The sequence below is a fragment of the Primulina huaijiensis genome, chromosome 12 (genome assembly GCF_012295235.1).
Source record: "Primulina huaijiensis isolate GDHJ02 chromosome 12, ASM1229523v2, whole genome shotgun sequence".
Lineage (NCBI taxonomy): Eukaryota > Viridiplantae > Streptophyta > Magnoliopsida > Lamiales > Gesneriaceae > Primulina > Primulina huaijiensis.
Genome location: NC_133317.1, coordinates 982,812 through 1,006,584, shown reverse-complemented (window position 1 = coordinate 1,006,584; position 23,773 = coordinate 982,812). Strand labels below are relative to the sequence as shown.

Here is a 23,773-nt window from a genome sequence, read left to right as displayed (position 1 = left end):
ACCAACTGTAATACAGAACGGAGAAATTGTGCAGCTCGAGTAAAAAAATACTTCCCAATAATCAAACCAGAATCCGCACCAAGATCTTCTTAGCACAAAATTTTGTGATACGATAGCCACGTTATTATAATACTACCCACAATGAGGCTACAAACAACATAAAAGAATGAATGCTTTTTCATCTAATATCCTTCTCTAATAACAGAAAATGTTGAATCTAACCCGTCTAATATATCCAAAACATCTGATTTTTGATGTTTCAGTCCTCTTCGAGGAGAGCTACCCATGCTCCTTGAAGCCCAACCCTTACTCTTCTTATTCTTTACTATCACAAATTCCTGGCTTTTGCTCAGTCTGCGAATCAATTTCCTTGGTTTCATGACCTCTTCCAAGAGATTTCTATCCTCGGAAGAAAGGTTGCCTTTGTGAATTGCAGCATTCTGGCTCAAGGATTCGATATTCATAATCAGATCTTTACGAGTTGGAGAACGTACTGGCAGGGATTTAAGTCCATTATCTCTGTATCTTACAAGGTTTACTAGACGATGGAGCCAAGTTATTAGCTCAAGAATGCAAGCCTCAACTTTACGCTTGTCAGCATGGTAGAGTGTCAGTAAGCGAATCAGGTTCGTCGGCGGACTTGTTTTCTTGCCAAATTCATTACTGTAAGAAAGAGAGAGAATATAATAAGTTTCCATGGCATATGAAGATTTTACAGCGGAGTAAATTGAGACCGACCCTGTGTTGGCCCACTCTCCAACCCATCCGAAGCCTTGATGTGCTCTGATTCGAGTCAGTATAGATGGAAAAAGAATGGCGTTAGTTCATTAGAATGCTATACTTCAAAGTTGAGATCAGTGACAATGAAAAATCGAAGAGATACAAAATAACCAACAAATTATTAGTTTAGTTAAAAATGAAGTTATCGCACTTGGTAGTATCTGTTGCTATGGGAACAAGCCACTGAAGCGTTTTCTCCATCTCAGCTTTGATTTGAGGAGATGTGAGCTGCAAAAAGCACAATAAGAAGCTAGATCCAGAGACCCAAAAGGTCCATAAACAGATGATAGAAGAAAATAACAAAATTAAAATAAAAATGGTACCAAAGAGACAGAGAAACCAGCACATGGGGATTAAACTCAGGAGAAGAGACTTCATAGATCAACATGAGAAAATTCAAGTCCACGATGTCGCTTTTTGCACATGCATGAATAAATTTCAATTTTTGAAACAAATTGACTGACATACTTATGAGAAGGAAATAAACATGACTTGATCATAACTGTGGCTTTCTACTAATTTTGAATACAAAATCACCTACATCCACACTGAATCACAGATCCAATCCAGCCATAAAGAAATGGAAGAAAAGGAATAGGCAGTAAGAAGAAATAGCTCGGAGACAATACCTGCTCGTGAGCATCAAACATCGGTTTTCTTGATCGAAGAGCGGCCTTGACAGTTGGTGGTAACCCATTGTACAATGTATCTCTCATATTTGGAGGAAGAGAGGTAGGGCGTGATGCCTTGAATGAAGTTGAGTTCATCAATTTAAATTATTAGTTAGTACCAAAAAATCTATTACTCTATCAAAGAAATGTTACACAAAATAAACTCACGATATTATCAATTTGAGTAATTATGTTAGCATAATGCAAAGCAAGACCCGCAACACCAAGCCTTTCCGTTTTACTTGTTGAAACCTTGCCAACTGACGGCAGCCCTGCCATGTCATGCAATGATTAGAAAGAGCTACACACCTTGAACGCAATTCTAACATAAAGAGAAGATAGAATGAACATGTCAAGAAACAAAGAGATAACATCCGTCAAGTACTGCTACTAAATTACCAGTTCCTTAGATCAACTGTTGACTCTATTGGGGACAAGGAACAATCAACGACAAGAAAATGAAAGTGTACAGTAAATATACAACCAAACCGGTGATCTGGAAATTTGAACAGAGTTAAAAAGTCAGGTGGTAGAATCCTATCTGGAAAAAATTATTGGGCATGAAGCTTTGGAGGCTACATCACAGTAATAAATATTACATAGCAATTAAAACTCAGAAGTCACGAACCAACATCCAGAAATAGATGAGAGGCACAGGTAAAACTGAAAAGCAAAAAAATAGTCATAGCTATTTGCAAGAAGCTGAACCTATTTAATTATTGTCTCCACTCCCCCTATAAAACGGAAAAGAAAGAGAGAAAGAGAAAGCAACTATACAAAGCATGTATACCATTATCTCCAAACATCATGGCAATTTCTTGATGAATGAAAGTAACAATATCAACAAGCTTCTCCACAACCTACATGTAGCGAAATATCAATGTGCATTGCATTTACTGATGGTTATCACCACTGCAATATATCTTGATAGAACGATGAATTGAAAGAAGACCGCGTGAAGTAAATATATAGAGATAGCAATATAGAGAGATAACAAAAAACTAATCTCCTTGTTGCAATATTGTATCATTGAGTGCTAGAACATCGAACAATTTAAGCACCTGCTCCAAGCTTTTAGACCAAAGAGATTTCTTTTTCAAGCTTCTTACAATTTTTCTTTGATGTTTTAGCTCCGTGTGTAACATTGTGAGACTCTCCCCTACAATACCAAATTAAAGTAATTTGTCAATTAAGAGTTTACACCACCCACCAACCTTCCAACTCCCCTTCCAAACAGAGAAAGCTTGAAAATACTAAAAGCAGCTTTTCAAAGTTCAAATGAAAAAACATCATGTACAACCTTTTCGAGGGAGGTTTAATGAATCTGCTTCCCCTAGCTTTTGCTGATAATCTTGTTCAAATCTGTCCAAAGCATGGAACTCATGATATAATTCCTGCAGATGCAGCAATATTAAGTCTCTCTCTCTCATCATCGAGACAAGCTAGAGATTTCACACATTGTAAATATAATAATCAAAAGACGCCAGCAGAATTATAAGATTGTAATGGTGAGTCTATTTTGTTTTACCGACTATAACTGTGAGTTTTTTCATCTAATCCATCAAAAGTCATGTCTGACTCCTAGGAGAGTAATGTTTTGTTAACATCAACCAACTGGTCTGTAAAAAAATAAATTCTCCAACACATTTGCTAAGAAAGACTGGGAACAATTCTAAGAGCCAATAAATCAGAATTGCAATTACAGATGTATGCTGAGCCAGAGTGGTGAGTTCTTGCATAGTCATTTCCACCTCTTCTCTTGGTTGTTTATGAATGTCAGGATCTGAATCCGACCTAAAAAGATGAGATGTGTTATCTTTCAGCTTCAGACAGAAACGAATTTCCAAGCATACAAAGTAAAGTTCATTTACTTTGAAAAAAATCTGTCCAGGTTGTGCCACTGGGGATCTTTACACATATTCCCAAACCTGATTACTTCACGAGAAAAGACACCAAATTCCTCCCTGCATGATTAAACACAATAAATCAAAAAAAGAAAAATAACAAAAAAATTTCTTCCATGAAGCAATAACTAACTAAGCATGAAATGGAGTAGGAACAGGAGTGGAAAGGCGGGAGGTTTTCAACAAGAGCAGGCAATATTATAAGAACAGTGAAGTACCTTTTGTCAGCAGCCGCAATTCTGAGGAGTTCATTCATGTCAGTGGAAACCAGCTTTTGAACCCCTTCTGAATGCATTATTTCTTTTTTCAGACACTGGATATTGTCTTCAGACAGTGACAGCAGCAAGTTTGAACCTTTAGCTATGGTATTTGCAACTTCAAAAGCAAGTATAGATATTTTATTTCCCCGAGAAGCCACGCCTGTGGTAAATCCACCGGAGTTCAAATTTGTCATACTGCTGCCTAGAGTGTCTAGAACTTCCACCGCCTTCTCTAGGCCAACTATGCCCGCCTTTCCAAGAAATGAGGGTTGCTGTCATACAAAATAGTTAGTATTATTCTGTTTCTTTCAACCGGAAAATGAAACAATATTCAGATGTGTGGCACTAACATTCCACCAAAACAGACTGTTAGCAAATAATGGATTATTTAATCAGGATTGAAACATGCAGCCGTTCCTGAGTCCGAAGCTCACTGAACTGCTAAAATGTTGGTTGTGCAATAAAAGCACAAATTAGAAAGTAATGACACCTCTAATTCCAATCATTTGTACCTAATTTTGTCAATGCATGATCACTCTGCAAGTGCAGCGAAGAGCATCAAGAAAATTGTCCGTGTAAAAGTTCTAGCCATCGTATGTATCTGTAATCTGATCACTGAAAGCAAATCGTGCAACCTTAATTCACATTAAGTACAGTTTTCAGTTCAGCCCCTTCAAAACAACTAAAATTTGATCACCTATTCCATTTTCGCTCATGCTCCAGCTAATTCATTATATCCCGCAATTCTCAACACGTCCAGCAAATATCCACGACTTTCAGTTTCCATCTATCTATTCTTTTATACCAAATCTAACTTCTCTATCACTCAATTATGTCCAACATTCCGATAAACCACCACCAATAATAATTAAAAGCGCACACACGATTACCATAAAATTGAATGCCTGTTTATATTCTCAAGATAGATACCTTGTTTGCTGGTGTTCTGGCTGGGGTAGATGGCTTCAATTCGCAGGAAATCGACAAGTGTAGCACACTGGAATCGTAGAAATTTCTGGGGGCCTTCTCGCAAACATCAATTTCATCAGGATAAGCATAAGAATCATCACAATCCTTTTGCTTCCCAAAACTTCCGATTGATTTCAACCTCCCTGAAAACCTTGAACTCTTCTCGTGCTCACCCTCTCTCGATTTCCAACTTATCTTGACAGTTCCTCCAGAACAAACCGCTCCCATTGTGAATGCAAATCCACAGCTATTCACATAAACATCAAATTCAAAACAAGCAACCAAAAAAAAACCCAGAAACTCGTTAGTTCTCAATTCCGATTAATGAATGATAGCAAGGAGAAAACAAAAAATCCCTCAAGCAGCAGCTACGCCCAACCACAATTTCGCTCACTTTAACTTAAAATCTGTAAAAGAAACATAAAAACATTCAAATCTGTATAAAATAACACTTCGAATCAATGATCATACCTGTTCGAAGAAGATCCTGGAAAGTGGGTAAACGGGATTAGAGTGTTTAATCGGCAATTGGAAAAGAATACCTCGTAAAATAAGAGCAGCAAATTGGTGAGACACTCGGCTAGGAAAAGATTTGATAGAGTTTTAACACGACTCTGCAGGGGTAAATTTTTGACTTTTTTCTTCAACTTTTTATTATTTATAGTTATAATTATAAGTTATAAATAAATAAAATATTTAAATAGTGTGAAATGTAGGGGTTCGATTTTGGTGAAGCCATTGAGTCAGTCCCCGCCGGCGTCAACGTCGACCAATTGACTATTCTGCCCTTACTGTTTTGATCGTGTTAATAATATATTAATTTTGCCCATTAAAAACCACAATTGATTTTGGGTTAGCCACTTTTAAAAAAAATTCATAATTAATAAAACTTGTTATATTTTTGTCTGTACTAGATGAACTTATTTGGTAAAAAATATTTTATTTGTTGAAATTTTAAAATATTAACTTTGCACACACATCCAGTCTTTTTTATCATTATCGATAGACTAAAGTGAAATTTAACAAATTATGGAAAGACTAAACTGATATTTGAATTGTTGAAATAAAATAAAAAAATTAAAATAAAAATGTGTGTTGAAATTTAAAAACAAAAACAAAAATGTAATATTAGTATCATATAAGGGTAAAATTGGAAGAAAAAGTTGATGTCTTTTTAGGTGGTTATTATTATGTGCTCAAATTTAATAAAATAGAATATATTAATTTTGCCCATTAAAAACCACAATTGATTTTGGGTTGGCCACTTTTATAAAAAAAAAAAAATCAGAATTAATAAAACTTGTTATATTTTTGTCCGTACTAGATGAACTTATTGGTAAAAAATATTTTATTTGTTGAAATTTTAAATTATTAAATACATAAATATCAAATGTACTATTATTTGATGTCTTTTTTTAAGTGACTGTTTTTACATAAGATTGGTGTTGGGTAAAATAGAATTTTGCATACAAGTAATTTTTAGTAAAATAAATATTGAAGCAATTTTTGCTCTCAAATTTTATATTTTAGTTCCTATTTCAAGTCTTACTTTATCATAAAAAATAAGAAATAAAAATTGATGTATTTTACGTATAAAAACTTATTATTATAAAATTTTATATATCTTATTTAATTATAACATAATATACTATAGATTAACCATTGATCATCCGCCATTTATTACTTTTTTTTAGCTATATTGCACTATTAGACTTTGGAATTTACAAGTTCTAAATATATGAAAATATTGCAAATTGAGATTTGGGCAGAAAATTGAATATAACATATTTATAACATGTTCTAAATAGATGAAAATAATGCATATTGTTTTTTTTTTTCAAATAATGAAAGTTTTGATATTATTGGAATTTGCGCTTGTTAGGTTTTATATATTTTAGTTTTAATTCTTTAAGAATACATTATTTTAAAAAGAATTACAAAAAAAATTTTGCTATCAAATATATATGTCATAGTTTTTATTCATGCAGAAAGTGCATATGGTTGCTGGATATTATTTCACTATATATGTATATATAGTATTTTGGGTGTCACAGATTGTTTTTAGATTGAAAGAAATTTCTTTATGTGGTGAAAATTCTCAGCTATATTATTTCAAAATTCATTCTTTGTGAATTGGAGTATAAAACAGAGAGAAAAAAATATGCTACTATTAAGGCAATATGTTACTATTAAAACATGTCATGTAATGTGAGTATTTTTCAGAGGATAGGATGAAGTCGGATGACATGACCTGACCTATACTGTGAATATTCTGGACTGGGTAGGATGAGCTCAGCGACATGGCCTAGCATGTGAGTACTCTGGACTTGGTAGAATGAGCTCGACTGGCCTAGTATGTACTGTGTGCACTCTTGATTGGATATGATGAGCGCAGGTCAGATGATCTGCACACATTCAACAAGAAAAAATATCAGTGTCACTCCAAAGTTTAAGTCAGTACAGAGCAGACTAAGCAGAGAGATAATTTATTGAATGCATTATAATGCAATATTTCATGTCTCAAATGAATGAGCAAACATGAGTATTTGTAGGAGTAAAAATGATCTCGATTGTAGCGCTTGACTCGATAAGTATCATTCAACCTTGTCTTGCTCGGCCAAAAATATGAACTCGAACTTGTGTGCGTCCATAGTGCTCTGATATGCTTATCGGGTTGCCGCATACCCGGTGTTTATATATATTACTCTTTTTTTGCCCTGGTTGGCTTCCACCCGGTCTCCTCTTGACTTCTCAGGACCAACTCTGGACTAGTTCTACTTTGGTCCTCCCTTCCTGCACAAGTCCAAGGATGATACATGTTCTTTCCAGGGCATCAATTACCAACAAGTTTGAAATAAAGATTATGTAAAATGAGGCAGGAACGACATGTCTGACATGAAACTTGTTCGAACCTTTTTTAATATATCAAATCTCACAAGAAAATATTACGAGAAGGTTTTATAAATTAATTTTGTGAAAATAGTGTTCGACTCGACCAAACACATTAAAAATTATTATATTTTACGTAAAAAATTATTATTTTTTACTGAATGCATGTATTGAGTTGACTCGTCTCACATAAATTGATTCATGAGATAGTATCTGTAAGGCCCGAGATTTTATCATTTTAATCCGAGATTATTTAATTTATGATTTTGGAATGTTGAGGATTGAAATTGAATTAAAAAAAATTGTGAGGACCAAATTGCAAATAGTGAAGTTTCAGGGGCTAAAGTGCAATTAAGTAGATTGAATGGGACACTTGGCTTTCTTATGCAACTTGATATGTCAAATATAATTTCCTTCTTCAGACTCCAGCAAGAATCGAACGAATTCCATAGCTATTCTCTCAAATTTTCCTCAAAGCCTAGAAATTTATTGTGCAAGATCCGTTTAGCAGAATTTAAATCCGAATACAGTTCTGTGCTCCTCTCGTCACCTACTACACAAGGACCTAAGTTTCATTACTTTCTGATATGTTTTGAAATTTATGTATTGGGAGAATTATAATTTGATCATTAGTATGTGTTCTGAGAATACTAGACATCGTAGAATCGAAGTCAGATCGAAGAACAAGTTGATTTTGGAATTGTTATGATTTTCTAATTTTATCGATTGAAATTGACCAGATTTGGATTATGGATTGATTACAGATTGTAACGGATATGAGTTATGGTTTGTAATTGATATATGTTGCTATTGTATTGACGGGGATATCGGGATTGTACCGTTATGCCGTTGATTTGCATTAAATTCAGAGTAATCAGATTCAATATTGAATTGGGAATGGAATGGTGATATTATTATTCTCGATATGTCATTTCAGATTTACAGAGACAGTCTTGAGTTCAGCACTTATATTGCTTCAGACCGAGACTACGAAAGAAAGGTATAAGTCAATGTCGAACCCGGGAGAATGACTCGAGTTAGATATAACTTGAGTTTCCCTAAACCACATACTTATTGTTATTATATGCATTGATTTGAATTGATATGCTTGTTCTATTGATTTATAGAAAGCGTGATTAGACGATTGGTCTTGTGACAGAGGTGCCAGACTGTGATAGAGTAGTCACTGGCCCATTGTACATTGTCACAGAGGAGTTATTGGCGGAGGTGCCAAAGGCTTTGACGGATAGGTCAAGACACTAGATGTTTGGTTTATATCGATGTTTGATTAGGAGTGGATTTACTTCTATTACTGAGATTCGATATAGTATGCCAACGTCTGGAAACCGGGATCCCTAGACTAGGAATGAGTCTAGTCTGAGCTGTAGAGTCACGAGTTATTTACAGTTTTATATCGATTTATGTTTTCAGATTTAATACATGTGATTGATATTTGTTTCATGCTTTTATATCGATTATATGATTGCATGTTTTGTTGATTTATATTGGGATGTATTTCTCACCGAAATTATCCGGCTGTTGTCGTGTTTGTATGTGTGTATGGCAACAGGTGGGACAGGATCGAGGTCAGGAAGAAGATGAGAGAGAGATCGTGATTAGTTGACATTTAGTTGTTACACCTTAGTTTGAGTTTGATGTTTGTTGTACAAGACTTGTACTATTATACTGATGTGTATAATTAGATTGATTCCATTACGTTCCGCACTATATATAAAAAAAAAATTGTAGACCCATATTAATTACATTGATCCAATTATCCCAATGACGATTAAGAAGATGATTAGCGTCCGGGTCCCCACAGTATCACAAAAGACATATTCTAATTTTTATTTTTGAAACCTCAACATTGTTTAAAATAATAATTATCAAATAAAATTAATTTTTTTGAGGTTTTAAGACTAATGTTATCAAATTTATAAGCCGGTTAAATATTGCGATTTGTCATCTCGTGCTCTACTATATTATCAGACATCTTTTGATTTACGTTAAGTTCCTATTTCATAATCATACAATATACACTGATTACATTCAGATTATTAATTTTTACAATTATTGAATTTCTTGTGAAACATAGCTAACCTCTCTAATTTAAATTTTTAGCAATGTTCCTTAAATAAAACCATGAAAAGTAATCTATTTTAATTATACGACCATTTCGAAGATGAAATAACTAAATACTCAAGTTTTCTTTTCTTTTGTTTTGTTTTGTTTTTGTTTTTTTTTTTGTATTTAACTTGTGCTACGTACATTAAAGAAATTGAGTTTGATTTATTTTTTGGTTATGTTAATTTTTATAATCTAAATATGTCACTAACATAACAAATAAAAAGCGATAAAATAAGATGATACACTTATGCGATTAACAATTAATACTAAAACAAATAAATAAAAGATAGTTAAATGCGCATTGTGTCTAACGCCTAGGGATGGCAATGGGTAGGGTATGGGTCGGATTTCATACCTTCATCCCCATACTCATTTATTAAATTCATCCTCATACCCATCGGATATTGAATTTTATCCCCATCCCCATACCCATCGGATTATCAGATACACATACCCTACCCAAATACCCAATTATCATATACAATTGAATTTTTACAAATTTAAATTGTTTCAATGAAGTTATGAATATTTAAAAAATTATTTAAATGAACAATAAGAAAAAATATTCACGCTTCATAATAAGTGTGTGTNTATATCAAACCCGCCTCCATACCCGAACCCGAAAATACCCATACCCGATTACCCAATTATTTAATCGGGTCTAAAAATCCCTCCATACCCTCTTATATTCGAGTCGCGTATCGGATCCTCCAACGAATTCGGAGGAAATCGCCATCCCAGCCAAGATATAAAGTCATCTGGAAGGGCTAAATATATCACACCTCAGTTTGGTACGGTGGATTAAGAAGAATAATATAAAATCATCATAATTATTCTATTTCTATGTTTGGTGTGATTTTTAAAGTTGGGTTTTTTTATTATTTTCTACATTAATAAAAGCAGGCTTAAAAAATGATAAAATTTGGCCATTTAACCAATTTTGGACGTTAAAAAAAACGAGCCATATATTTAAATACAGATGCAGTCTCGAATTCTAACTGTAAATAAAGATTTATTAAACCAAAAAATTCACGAAATTTAGATGAGACAACTCGTTCTTGTTTCCAATTATAATATTCTTTGAACATCTCATAAAAATATATGATATCGTTTTGTAAGATATTTACTCCAAAACAAATATGGTAGGTTACATATATCGGGGAAAAAAGAGAGAAGGAGCAGATGTGAAATCAATCCTGTTTAGAAACCAAATCAGATTCATCATATAATAATAATAATTTTTAAAAAGGAGTAACAAATAATCCAAAATTGATTGGTTTGACCCAAATCCAACCAATAATTAGACTCTCACTAGCCGGACGCGGGACCCGCATCCGGCGTTTCCTTGTCTCATCTTCACTACACAAATCAATCCTCTCCATTTCCATCCCCTGCAGTTCCGCTCGATACCCAACACTCTTCTAACAGAGAGAGAGAGAGAGAGAGAGAGAGAGAGAGAGAGAGTCACGGGCCTCTTCAAATATCTTCTTCCATTTCCATAACTCCTCCAATTCCTCCCTGTCTCATTCAATAACCATCCACATTTCTCACCCCAAAAAAGTTCCCTGAAGATGAGAGAAATCCTGCACATTCAGGGAGGCCAATGTGGGAACCAGATCGGTTCTAAGTTCTGGGAGGTTATCTGCGACGAGCACGGTGTGGATCCGACAGGAAAGTCCAAGGGAGAAGCCTCCTCCGACATTCAGTTGGATAGAATCAATGTCTATTTCAACGAGGCGTCCGGTGGGAGGTATGTTCCGCGCGCGGTGTTGATGGATCTGGAGCCCGGGACCATGGATTCTATCAGATCCAGTCGCTTTGGCCAGATCTTTCGCCCTGACAATTTTGTGTTTGGGCAGTCCGGCGCTGGGAACAATTGGGCCAAGGGACACTACACAGAGGGTGCGGAGCTGATCGATTCGGTGTTGGATGTTGTCAGGAAAGAGGCAGAGAATTGTGATTGCTTGCAAGGTTTGAATCTCGTCTCTGTTCGGTTCTTCATTTTTATTTATTATCATGCAATATTGTATAAATGGATTGGGGTGGATATTATACTCGTGATGTTTTTTTATATGAGAATGCTGAATGTATGTCTTGATTTCGTTCATCGTTTGGTGGTTTTCAGATGTTGTATGTCTGGTATTTAGATTGATCATCGACTGTTTCGAACTTTTGTCAAGATCTTGTAATTGACAATATGAGCTTTTATTGTGCTGTTAGCTTGAAGGAAATATCATTTAGGTTTGAAATTATTATTATGCTTTAACCGTGTTTTGGTGATTTTCAGATCTCCGGTTCACTTTGATGGCTCAGAATGATGGGATCTGTTATCATGGAAATCTGAGCTCATACGTCTGTCATTTTTAATCTGACAATTGATTAGTTCGGATTTATCGTATAAAGTTTGCTGGGTGTCTGTTGATCTTTTAAAACTTACTATAGTTTTATTAACAGAGATTTTAATAAAATGTTTGTATGTAAAGGTTGTCAAGGTGGTTGAAATTCTCGTTTCACGATTCCATTTCTCGTTTTGAAATTTGTTCTGGAAGTTTATGTTAAAATACATAATTACACAGTTGACAAGTAATGCAAGCGGAGACCTTTTTTCTTAACGGGACATGATGTATCTGAATCATTTGATTAATAATTTAATTTAGGGAACTTTACGTGAGAAATTCTGAAAAAAGTTATTGAAAATGAATATGATTGTAGCTTGCTTTATTTGTGATGATAACTATGGCGTTGTTTATTTAGATATGATGTGGTATATTGTGCTTACAAATCTGAATTTTTTTTGCTTGAGAAGCTCGTGGGTGTTTCAATTAGGGAAATTGTATATTGTCCTCGTGCATTAACATGTGGCAAATATTATGCAAGAAGTAAGTATTTGCTAATATACATTATTGCTTTTCCGTGACCAGGATTTCAGGTGTGCCATTCACTTGGTGGCGGCACAGGTTCTGGCATGGGTACCCTCTTAATTTCAAAGATCAGAGAGGAATATCCGGACAGAATGATGCTCACCTTCTCCGTTTTCCCATCGCCAAAGGTTTCTGACACTGTCGTGGAACCCTATAATGCTACACTTTCAGTGCATCAATTGGTGGAGAATGCTGATGAGTGCATGGTACTTGACAATGAAGCGCTCTATGACATTTGTTTCAGGACTTTGAAGCTCAGCACTCCAAGCTGTAAGCAATTTTTCACTTACTGCGACATTGCATACAGGCTTGAATTTTTTTTATGCCAAACTGTAAGCTAATGCTTTGATCGTTTTTTGGCAGTTGGCGATTTGAACCATCTGATCTCCGCAACTATGAGTGGGGTTACCTGTTGTTTGCGATTCCCAGGTCAGCTGAACTCTGACCTCAGAAAACTGGCAGTGAACTTGATTCCTTTCCCACGTCTTCATTTCTTTATGGTGGGATTCGCGCCACTCACCTCTCGTGGGTCGCAGCAATACATCTCTCTAACTGTACCAGAACTGACTCAACAAATGTGGGATTCAAAGAACATGATGTGTGCTGCTGATCCTCGCCATGGACGCTACCTGACAGCCTCTGCCATGTTCCGAGGCAAAATGAGCACCAAAGAGGTGGATGAACAAATGCTCAACGTCCAGAACAAAAACTCTTCATACTTTGTCGAGTGGATCCCAAACAACGTGAAGTCAAGCGTGTGTGACATTCCACCCACGGGTCTTAAGATGGCATCCACATTCATTGGAAATTCAACGTCGATTCAAGAAATGTTCAGGAGAGTGAGCGAGCAATTCACAGCTATGTTCCGCCGCAAGGCCTTCTTGCACTGGTACACCGGGGAAGGCATGGATGAAATGGAGTTCACCGAAGCTGAAAGCAATATGAACGATCTGGTAGCAGAATACCAGCAGTATCAAGATGCCACAGCCGAGGACGTTGAAGAAACTGATGATGAGGCTGTGGCAGACCATTACGATGGCTGAAAAAGTCTATAAATGTGGAATCTTTAAACAACTGCTTTTACGTGTTGTCTCTACTATCAAATCATGTAATTTTCTTTTCATGTTTTTTTTTCTTTGTTGCCTACCTTCTGGGTTACTGGCTTTCGTTGTAATGTCTGATGTTGTGCAACTGTTTTCGTATTGATTGATGTTATGGGTATTTCTGTGAAATCATTTGTTTTGGCTTTTGCCGGGGCCTAGTAAAACTATAATATCGCTAAATGTTGCCAATTTAAACTTAATTACGAATCCTGTAAAAAGATATTAATGCGTTATTAAAATGCCTATTCTTCCCTAAATTGAAGCTCACTAAGCAAGCAAAAATAGATTCTAGAACCAACACAAATTGACCAACTTTTCTTAAAAAAAAAAAGACCCACCAAACATGCGGTTACAAGTGGAATGCAATTACCAAAATAGACCTTTTTTCTCAAAATCTGATTCGTGCTAATTTTATACCACAAGCACTCCTCATGGACTTGATCTTGATTATTCCTCTTCTCATCCTCCTAGCCTCAGCAAATCTGGCCCGTTTGTCAGCAAGTGCTCTGTCCACATGCAAAGGCTGAGATGTATCCACACCAAAAGCCTCTTCGGCAGACAGGTTCAGATCTGGAATTGTAGCTGGGCCCACATGGTTGACCAGTTCAAGCCCATTAAAGAATGAGCCGATTTGGAGGGCTGTAATTGGCCCAAACGAATGCTGAAATTTGTGGGCAGTCGGATCTGCGATGAACGGCTGTTGATGAGTCAACATCGTCATTCGATAATGTTGGGTTGGATCCATTACAAGATTCGTAAATCCGATGGTTTCCAATTGAGAGTCTTCCTTTTTTGGGCAAGTCTTAAGAACCTGTAACAAAGATTTAAATGGTAACCAAATAAAACAGGATTCTGTTACCTTTACTAAGGAAAAATCAAATAGCGATTAAATGATCGATTTTGGGCCACACACCGTATCAAAGGCTGAAATTTTCATACCTGAAGCTTCACTGCTTTTAATTCCGAATTGTAAGTCCTAAACTCATTGGAGTAATTCCTCACTTTTTCTAACTCCTGTTTAATTGGCAAAAGACCGCAGTGTACCCAAAAAACAAAGTAGAATTAAAAAAAATGTACATAAAAAAGATAAGCTAATGTGGTAAAGATTCAATAAAACTACGATTTTTTTCATAGCAAACGGATTTTCACTACTAACCCCTCCGAGTAAAAGAAAACACTTACCCTTTTCTTGAAACTTTTCTTCAAAGAATGCTTGGACTTTTCATCAGATTCACTTGGAAAGAAAGAGAGCGGCGTTGTGGGACTCGAGGTTTTGGCGGCGAGACACTCCTCCTCCGCTTTAGCTTGAGGCGTTCTCACTTTTACCTCTTTGTCTTTGCTATGAACCGACGCTGGCCGTGAAGTGGGTTGTTCAGGAGAATACGATGAAGCCTCAGGTAAGCTAGATCTTCTTTTCTTCCGATCCCATCTGAATTTTGTGCTCAATTCGGATACCATGAACAGATTTACGAGTTCGAGCAGAATCTGAGAGACAAACAAGTCATCTTCGGTTGCAGAAGCAAGTAGAGAACTGTGTTGTTCACTTCCGCACAGTTTCATCTTCTAATTCTTCTGTTATTCAAATCTGATTCTTACATTTTTGCCGAACAAATAAACACTGCAAAATTATTATCTGATTAACATAGCGATAAGGAGAATGGCGATGGGGCATTCAGAGAGAGAAGGAAAGGGAACAAAGTAAACTTGGAGTGGAGGGGGTTCCTAATCAAGGGGAGCTGGCTTAGTGCCACGTGTCCAGTAACTAGAGATTGAGGGTCGCTAGGGTTTTATGCCATATGCATGTCCTTTTATTTTTATTTTTTGGATCCATGGATCTAACTAACGGTAAATTTATTTTACATTTAAATTTTTTTTTAAAATTGCATGATAAATTTATTATAGTTAAAAGTAATTTATATTTTCAATAACTAATTTTAAATCTGACACATATTACATCATACAGGTAGGATAACTTACTTCATATTTTCTATATAGATTAATGAATTGGAACAATTATGATTTTAGGTCTTCGTCATAATTTTTTTTCTTAAAAAAAAAGGTAAGGCGCTTTATGTTAACACGTTTAGAAATAAAGAATTCTTACCTGGTAAATTTAATATGTGGATTAGTTTGAATGCGAATAATAAATAAGAAACCATAAAATCGATCCAATATCAAATCATTGAAATCTTTAGGAAATTTGTCAAATTCGTCATACAATTTGTCTGGTTTCCATTTTCGTCTACTAACTTGTCAGAGTTGAGTTGAGTACTATAAATTTGTTAATATTTGGATTTTAATCCTAGTTCATCGGAGCGCTATTGGTTTACATCGGAAATATTGTTGACTTGTTTGGGTTGATTTCACTTTATGATATTTAAGAATACAAAATGTTCATTGTAAAGTTTGATCGAGTTTTTTATTTATAAAATATCGGATAGTTTTCGTTTCTTCGGATTAAACAACTTGGGCTAAAGCTAGATCATATGAACATTATGTATAAAAATATACAAAAAAAAGCATTTCTGATGTAATACAAAATTAGAGCTGGAAAAAAGACAAGCTAGCATTCTTGATTCCAACTCGCCACTGGTTGCGGGTTAAACAGTAAAACCTGCCAATTTTTTTTAAAAAAATACCTAAATTATTCTGAATAATAAATATTTCAAAATTCATCAACCTATAGCCATATACAAATAATATAAATATTTCAAAATTTATCAATCATAGATAAAACTTCATAAATGATATAAATATTTAGAAATTCATGAATCATTCCTAAAATATTATAAATAATATAAATTATTCAAAATTCATCAACTATCTATAAACTCTAAACCATACATAAATTTTTGAAATAATATACAAAATGACAAAGCCGACTCATCCCGGCCCAACCTCCAACCCAAACGGACTGATCTGCCCAGACCCACTTTCAAACAAGCCGTTAAATCAGTAGTTCTACCCATGTATTTTTATGGCAAGATAAGTTGATCTAACGAAGCTGACCTATTTTGACGGTTCGCCTACACCCAATGCAAGCCAACATCGTACATTTTACAAAGAAATTCAATGCAATCTACAATCCTGGTGATAACCACCCGATTTCCTCCACGTGTCATATGAATATAGGTTCGAGGTCGTACAATCCTTTGTATAAGCCAGTAAGATCTGCCATCGAAGACATCGCTTAATTTCGAAGCACGAATGTCATGCGCGTTTGTTCCTCACTAGCCAACAGTAGGTGACGAATTTCACAAACTCCTAGCGAGTACAATTAACTACATATAATTAACTACATATAATCGCGTAGGGGAAAGCTATTATCTAATCTTAATTCGCAAAATCTAACGTAAAAGAGACAAGTCATCCGGGGATTTCCCGAAACACTATTCGGAGCTCCCCATAAAACTTACCAGAATATCCAATTTACCTAAATTTATAACCGGGTTTACCCGGTGACTCTTGGATCTCCATGTTTATGCGTTCATCTACGTATGGTCTTCTCTTCCTAAATCAACTCGACGACCCTTATAGTTTTCTTTCGTTTATTCTGCAGAAAGGTGTGAACTTTTGCCGGCCATTACAAGGTTTGCAATTATTTTTTAAAAATTTTGATTATAATTTTTTAAATTTTTTTTGCTGTTTTGTTCAAGCTTTGAACTATTTCAGTTTAAGAGTTTTGGTTGTCTGATTTTGTTTTTAGTTTGGTATTTAGGTTAATTTGTTAATGGGATTTGACTATTTTCTTTATTACCATGTTTGATTGTGTCCTCATGAGCTGTGAATTTGGTGATGCTTCAACTCTATTCAGTTAAAATAAAGGCTCATAGCTGGTTTTAAAAAAAAAAGGCTCATAGCTGGTTTTAAAAAAAAAAGGCTCATAGCTCAAATTTTCTTCCATAATTTTATGAGTTCCGATCGAATCGATTTTGTTGACTTTGGTTGCCATTAAGTTTTATGCAATTTTGATGGTTGAGAGTTTGAAGTTGACTTTTGAGTTTATGACATTCTTGTTTAGCATATGTATAAAAGATATCCTTTGATGAACTGCTAATTATTAGTGAAGGAATCTTAGGATGTCTCCTACTGCTAATGTTTCTCAAAATGGAACTTTAAAACACCAAGAAACCAATCCATCCATCTTCGAGATCGGAGGCTTGGATTTGTCTAGTCTACTGAACAGGCCAAGGCCTGTATCCATTGAAAGGAAGAGATCCTTTGACGAAAGGTCCTTCAGTGAAATGTCTATTTCGTCCCCACCACGTCAGTTTTACAGAAACAGCGAGAACTCGTCTCGTGTTTTTGAGAGTTTTTCAGGCATAAGTTCCCCTAGATCATTTAGTTGTGTAGAGACGCACCCTATAGTGTCGGAGGCGTGGGTGGCCTTGCAGCGTTCCATAGTCCATTTCCGAGGGCAGCCTGTGGGGACCATTGCAGCGTTGGATCATTCTGCCGAAGAACTCAACTATGATCAGGTGAGAATCCTTCTGTAATTTTGAATCACGGGCTATAGTTTTAGGTTCACAGATTAAATTTTTCTCTCAAGGAAATCGATGTCTGTTAGGTGTTTGTCCGAGACTTTGTTCCTAGTGCATTAGCATTCTTGATGAATGGTGAACCCGAAATTGTCAAGAATTTTCTTCTTAAAACACTTCGGCTCCAATCCTGGGAGAAAAAGGTGGACAATTTCACTCTAGGCGCAGGGGTTATGCCAGCGAGTTTCAAAGTACTGCACGATCCTGTTAGGGATTATGAAACGCTAATAGCCGATTTTGGAGAATGTGCTATCGGTCGAGTGGCTCCTGTCGACTCTGGTTTCTGGTGGATTATTCTTCTTCGAGCATATACAAAGTCTACAGGTGATGCCTCTTTGGCTGAATTTCCCGAGTGCCAGAGGGGAATCAGACTCATCCTGACTCTATGCCTTTCCGAAGGCTTTGATACATTCCCCACCCTTCTGTGTGCTGATGGTTGCTCCATGATTGATCGTCGAATGGTAATTTTTATTTAAAATCCATCATATTCTTATAATTCGTTGTATCCTTGAAGACTTTGTCGACCCATAAAACACCGTGGTCTCTCCGATTTCCAGGGTATTTACGGGTATCCAATCGAGATACAAGCTCTATTCTTCATGGCCCTGAGGTGTGCTTTACTTCTACTTAAAAACGATGAAGAGGGCAAGGATTGTACAGACAGAATAGTTAAACGTCTCCACGCATTAAGCTATCACATGAGAAGTTACTTCTGGCTTGATATCAAACAGCTCAACGATATATACAGATACAAAACCGAAGAGTATTCACACACAGCAGTAAACAAGTTCAATGTGATACCTGATTCGCTCCCTGATTGGGTTTTTGATTTCATGCCAAGCCGTGGCGGTTACTTCATAGGAAATGTTAGTCCTGCGAGAATGGACTTTCGCTGGTTTTGCTTAGGAAACTGCATTGCGATTTTGTCTTCTTTGGCAACATTAGAGCAAGCTTCGGCTATCATGGATCTAATTGAATGGCGGTGGGAGGAGCTGGTCGGAGAAATGCCGTTGAAGATTTGTTATCCGGCTATGGAGAGTCATGAATGGAGGATAGTAACAGGCTGTGATCCAAAAAACACTAGCTGGAGTTACCATAATGGTGGTTCTTGGCCAGGTATGTGTAGGTTCTAGGTGTTGAAGAAACTTGCTTTCAGAAATGGGAATGGGGAGGGCCGGGTTCTGGTTGGTTTTATGCGAACCTTACTTGTGGCTAATGGGAACTATCCCGAACCTGAACTTAAGGGCTAATACTTGAGACCGAGGCGAAAAAATGATCACCAGCTTAGCTTAGCTTTTCAAAAATATATGAACAATAATTTAACATCACGTATAATATGTGTTCTCGCAATAATAAAAAGCTTGCACGACAAAAAAAGTTTTGAACATCTAAACATCTCGAGCTCGATTTGTAAAAAACTTGCCTATAGCTTGAAACGGGTCGAATTGAAGTGGCCCAATAAGCTCAAAGGTGGAGCTTAATAAACCCAATGGTTGTGCAAAAGATGGTGCATAGGGGTTGTAACCAAAGGTGACTATTTTGTGAAGTTTATGGGATGAAATTATTGTTTTAACCTATGCTCACGAATGACATGTATAACTATGATGGAGGATGATGATGACCCCCCTCTAGCCACCCCATGGCTCCACGACTGTTTAAACTGCCATGGCCAGAATATGTTGCCATATCCTTACTTGTTCTCATAATTGTTTTGTGCAGTCCTCCTATGGTTTCTCACGGCAGCATGCATCAAATCAGGACGGCCCCAACTAGCAAGGCGAGCAATCGAACTAGCCGAGAAACGTCTGTTTAAGGATCATTGGCCCGAATATTACGACGGTAAGCTGGGCCGTTACATGGGGAAGCAGGCTCGAAAGAATCAAACGTGGTCCATCGCAGGGTACTTGGTGGCTAAGATGATGCTGGAGGATCCCTCAAACTTGGGTATGATATCATTTGAGGAAGACAAACAGATGAAGCCACACATGAAAAGATCTGCTTCTTGGACGTGTTGACATCGAAAACTTGGCCTCTGTTTCTATCAAAATGTATGGAATTTCGAAAATTTGTCATGTTTTTGGCATAATTAATTAAGGTAGATTATAGATATACTATGGGTCATGATATACTTGATATAATGTATCATAAATTTCACATGGCATCTGAAAAATGTTTTCCAGGAAATTTTGCTCATCAAATTGAAAGGTAAGTTACCAGAGAATGATGTTTGATAGTAAAATTTATATTTAATAATTTTTTTAGAATTATATTTAATAATTTTGTGTTACGAGATATTGTGTTCAATGCCTAATTATGATAGAACCCCCCCTAAAAAAACGATATGGAGGACAATTTGGGAAATCTCTTCATCCGTATTTGTCATAAGATTTAATATTCTAATTCCAAGTATAAATTTCTAAAAATTAATTTGAAAATTATTACTGTGCAAAATCAATTTATTTTAGCCACAAGCTTCATGTTTGATCACTACATTTATTTGTAAATAACAATTAAATAAACATTAAAAAATTTTTTTGTATTTTTTTATGTTTTTTTGTTTTTCTGCACAACGTGCATGATGACAGGTAGAATATCAAATTAAAGTGTGGAATTTAAAGGAAATACATTTTTTTTAAAGAATGAAAATAAATGGTTGGTTAACCTTCATGTGATTTGATGAAAAATAGAAGTATGCATGATTTATTAATGATAACAAAAGAGAACGGGAACAAAAAGAAACACAGTATGCCAATGCGAAAATGGAGGATCTTGTAAACCGAAGCTCTGTTCTGAGGGAGAGGGTAAAGGGCAGCACGAAGAAACCAATCAACGCCGCCTCGACGTGGCTAAAAAGGCAGCCGCCAAAAGCTAAGGTGTCATTGGCTGTGGGCGCCGCCGTCTCCACCATCTTCTTTCTCCGGCTCGTCGTGGAAAATCACGACAATCTCTTCATCGCCGCCGAGGCTGTTCATTCCATTGGCATTTCTCTCCTCATCTACAAGCTTACCCAAGAGAAAACATGCGCCGGTATTATTTTAATTTATACTTCTCCATTTTAGTTTTTATTGAAGGAGATAACGAACAGACGAACTCTATATTCGATGATTAGCAGGTTGCATCATGTATTTCTAGTGTTCAGTATACTTCTGCTGTCTTAACTGCTTCGGAAATATTATTTCCCCAACTGTAACCTACGTCCTACTACTAAATTCTGAATTCGATGGTGTAAAATATTCCATATAATGTGAAAATAGCTTAATTTTAAATTCTCTCTTTTAGTTGCTTTTTCTCAAATTGACAACAAGATGATTATGTGTATTTTAGTTAGCTATTATGTTGCATGCGAATTAAAAATTGGATCTTTGGCAAGACTGAATGTATTTTTGTGGTGGAACCTATACATTTAAAAGGAAAAGGACATCTTTTTTCCCCCCTCATTTAAGGTAGCTTGTATGTGCCCCCGCCCCTCAAGTTAGTCCATCCTGTATTCTTGAAACATCTAAGTTCTTTGACCAAAAAAAGAAAATATTTGTCCGTTTCCTTGATTTCCTATATTTCATTTACGAATTAAGGATCGGGTTTTTGTTTATTTTTTATGGACGGATTGGCCATAGCCTCAAAGTAACACTGATCCATGTCTTGAGATGTGGTGTGTATGTGTCATGATACGTTTTTACATGCATCTTGTGTTTGCTAATTTTATTCAGTTCTCAGATCGTACATTTTTTAATTCAGGACTTTCACTCAAGTCCCAAGAGCTGACTGCTATGTTTTTAGCTGCTAGAGTCTACTGCAGTCTCGTAATGGAATACGATATCCACACGCTACTCGATCTTGCGACATTAGCAACCACATTGTGGGTCATTTATGTGATTCGTATTAAATTAAATTCAAGTTACATGGACGACAAAGACACGTTTGCCCTTTATTACGTCGTGAGTCTTGGACTAGCTTTTTTCTTTTTTTGCTTTTGCCTTCTTAAAAATATATTAGACTTGTGTTGTCAGTTCGATCGAACCCCTGTTCTTGATGTGTACGATGATGTTGTTTCTTTGCAAGGATGACTTTTGCCCGTATTATTGTTCATGTAGGTGATACCATGTGCTTTACTATCTGTTGCTATTCACCCATCGACTCAGCATCATGTTATGAACCGCATTTTATGGGCTTTTTGCGTGTACTTGGAAGCTGTTTCAGTCCTTCCTCAGCTTAATCTCATGCAAAACACTAAGGTTGTGACTTGTGAAGTTCTCATTACATTCTTATTAGTTATCAAGATTCACGTTTCATTTCTTTGTATAGATTGTTGAACCGTTAACTGCACATTATGTATTTGCCCTCGGAGTTGCCAGGTTCTTGAGCTGTGCTCATTGGGTTCTTCAGGTTTGATCATACAATATACTCGAGCTTTACACCCTTTGCTATATATAGACGCAGATTTATCCCGACAAAATACATGTAAGAATATATTGTATCATGTTTGGTGTAAGGTATTGGACACCAGAGGACGATTACTGACAGCGTTGGGCTATGGACTATGGCCTTCCATGGTTCTTGTATCAGAGATTGTCCAGACTTTTATACTGGTTGATTTCTGCTACTACTATGTTAAGAGGTAGGTACCAAAAGAATTGATCGAGGCATGGAAAAAAACTTGCTTTTTGTCCCCATATAAGGAGCGACTCGATGAATTATTATAAATATTTCTCTTTGTTTTAATTGATTCAGTCTTGTTGGTGGACATCTTGTGCTGCGGCTCCCTTCCGGGGTGGTGTGAGTCTCCAATCTCCATTCTCTGGAGGCTGAGGCTCTGTTTTTTCCTAACCGACTTTTGTGATTTCATATACATTTCCATAAACACTTACAATTGTAATGCCTAAACAATTAAGCTAATTAGAATGAATGGAAGCTGTGAGAACGTAAATTTGAATTCTTTCTTATTTGTTTGTTTACCATGTGTAACTCTAAAACATTGCTTTCTAACGGGAGAAAGCTCTCGTTCCCGATTTTCCTGTAGCTGGAACCTTAATAACAACAATCAAGACTTGATTAAGTCTACCAAACTGGTCCCAAATAATAGAATTTAATTTACATTTCGTTTTGTATACTATTTTGAATTACATCTTTCTTTAATAATAGTATATTTTATTAAAAAAAGGTTAAATAAATATACAAACACTAAAATTAAAAAAAAATGGAAATTGGTATTATTTATTTATTTTAAAAATGGTATTATGTTTTTATAGCCAACAGTGTAATGTATGTTTATTCATCATGAATAAGACCAGTGGCCACGAGGTTAAAACCGTAAATTTGATAAGAGTTGGTGCAGACGACCTTCACGCCAAACTGTAGGGAGTTGGGAAGCAATGATTACATTCTACTATTTCATTTTCATCGAATCTGGTTTGGGACCACTTCACTAATCCACTTATCAGAGAAAAAAACAATTTAGTTAACAAACCAAACTTTATCCTTAAAAATTATTGTTTTGAACTGTTGATTCATTTATGTTTATTATATTATTATATATTATAAATTTGTATATTTTTTTGTTGTCTGAACATAATTCTAAATCATATTTTTTTTAAATTAATGAATTATTGAAGAT

At 35.8% G+C, this 23,773-nt stretch overlaps 5 protein-coding genes across 9 annotated transcripts; 3 read left to right on the top strand and 2 right to left on the bottom strand.

The window, feature by feature from the left end:
* Positions 1 to 60: 60 nt before the first annotated feature.
* LOC140989839 (protein PSK SIMULATOR 2-like) lies at positions 61 to 5,191 on the bottom strand. Of its 3 annotated transcripts, none has more exons than XM_073459283.1 (13): positions 5,056 to 5,191; positions 4,546 to 4,991; positions 3,574 to 3,887; positions 3,323 to 3,415; positions 3,155 to 3,245; positions 2,752 to 2,845; positions 2,513 to 2,610; positions 2,242 to 2,311; positions 1,620 to 1,723; positions 1,410 to 1,526; positions 932 to 1,008; positions 739 to 783; positions 61 to 663 (listed from the first exon to the last, which is right to left on the bottom strand). In XM_073459283.1, exons 2-13 carry the CDS (start codon positions 4,810 to 4,812, stop codon positions 183 to 185), a joined length of 1,851 nt encoding a protein of 616 aa, XP_073315384.1. In that variant the 5' UTR covers positions 4,813 to 4,991; positions 5,056 to 5,191; the 3' UTR covers positions 61 to 182. The 3 variants fall into 3 exon arrangements, with proteins under 3 accessions (XP_073315384.1, XP_073315386.1, XP_073315385.1); XM_073459285.1 differs by having other exon boundaries at positions 1,620 to 1,711; XM_073459284.1 differs by having other exon boundaries at positions 4,546 to 4,831; positions 5,056 to 5,185.
* Positions 5,192 to 11,013: 5,822 nt separating this feature from the next.
* Positions 11,014 to 13,771, top strand: LOC140989622 (tubulin beta-1 chain). Its single transcript, XM_073458913.1, has 3 exons — positions 11,014 to 11,571; positions 12,522 to 12,791; positions 12,885 to 13,771. The coding sequence occupies exons 1-3, from the start codon at positions 11,172 to 11,174 to the stop codon at positions 13,562 to 13,564; spliced, it is 1,350 nt and encodes a 449-aa protein (XP_073315014.1). The 5' UTR covers positions 11,014 to 11,171; the 3' UTR covers positions 13,565 to 13,771.
* Positions 13,772 to 13,906: 135 nt separating this feature from the next.
* Positions 13,907 to 15,330, bottom strand: LOC140989623 (uncharacterized). The gene is made up of 3 exons (XM_073458914.1): positions 14,807 to 15,330; positions 14,564 to 14,638; positions 13,907 to 14,435 (listed from the first exon to the last, which is right to left on the bottom strand). Exons 1-3 carry the CDS (start codon positions 15,182 to 15,184, stop codon positions 14,013 to 14,015), a joined length of 876 nt encoding a protein of 291 aa, XP_073315015.1. The 5' UTR covers positions 15,185 to 15,330; the 3' UTR covers positions 13,907 to 14,012.
* Positions 15,331 to 16,956: 1,626 nt separating this feature from the next.
* On the top strand, positions 16,957 to 20,323 carry LOC140989863 (probable alkaline/neutral invertase B). 3 transcript variants are annotated; one of them, XM_073459349.1, is made up of 5 exons: positions 16,957 to 17,214; positions 17,703 to 18,102; positions 18,192 to 18,623; positions 18,720 to 19,278; positions 19,882 to 20,323. In XM_073459349.1, the coding sequence occupies exons 2-5, from the start codon at positions 17,704 to 17,706 to the stop codon at positions 20,175 to 20,177; spliced, it is 1,686 nt and encodes a 561-aa protein (XP_073315450.1). In that variant the 5' UTR covers positions 16,957 to 17,214; position 17,703; the 3' UTR covers positions 20,178 to 20,323. The 3 variants fall into 3 exon arrangements, with proteins under 3 accessions (XP_073315450.1, XP_073315449.1, XP_073315448.1); XM_073459348.1 differs by having other exon boundaries at positions 17,694 to 18,102; XM_073459347.1 differs by having other exon boundaries at positions 16,958 to 17,214; positions 17,689 to 18,102.
* Positions 20,324 to 20,752: 429 nt separating this feature from the next.
* On the top strand, positions 20,753 to 23,172 carry LOC140990518 (uncharacterized). The gene is made up of 6 exons (XM_073460244.1): positions 20,753 to 21,189; positions 21,898 to 22,097; positions 22,254 to 22,394; positions 22,465 to 22,545; positions 22,653 to 22,777; positions 22,891 to 23,172. The coding sequence occupies exons 1-6, from the start codon at positions 20,922 to 20,924 to the stop codon at positions 22,937 to 22,939; spliced, it is 864 nt and encodes a 287-aa protein (XP_073316345.1). The 5' UTR covers positions 20,753 to 20,921; the 3' UTR covers positions 22,940 to 23,172.
* The last annotated feature ends 601 nt before the right edge of the window (positions 23,173 to 23,773 follow it).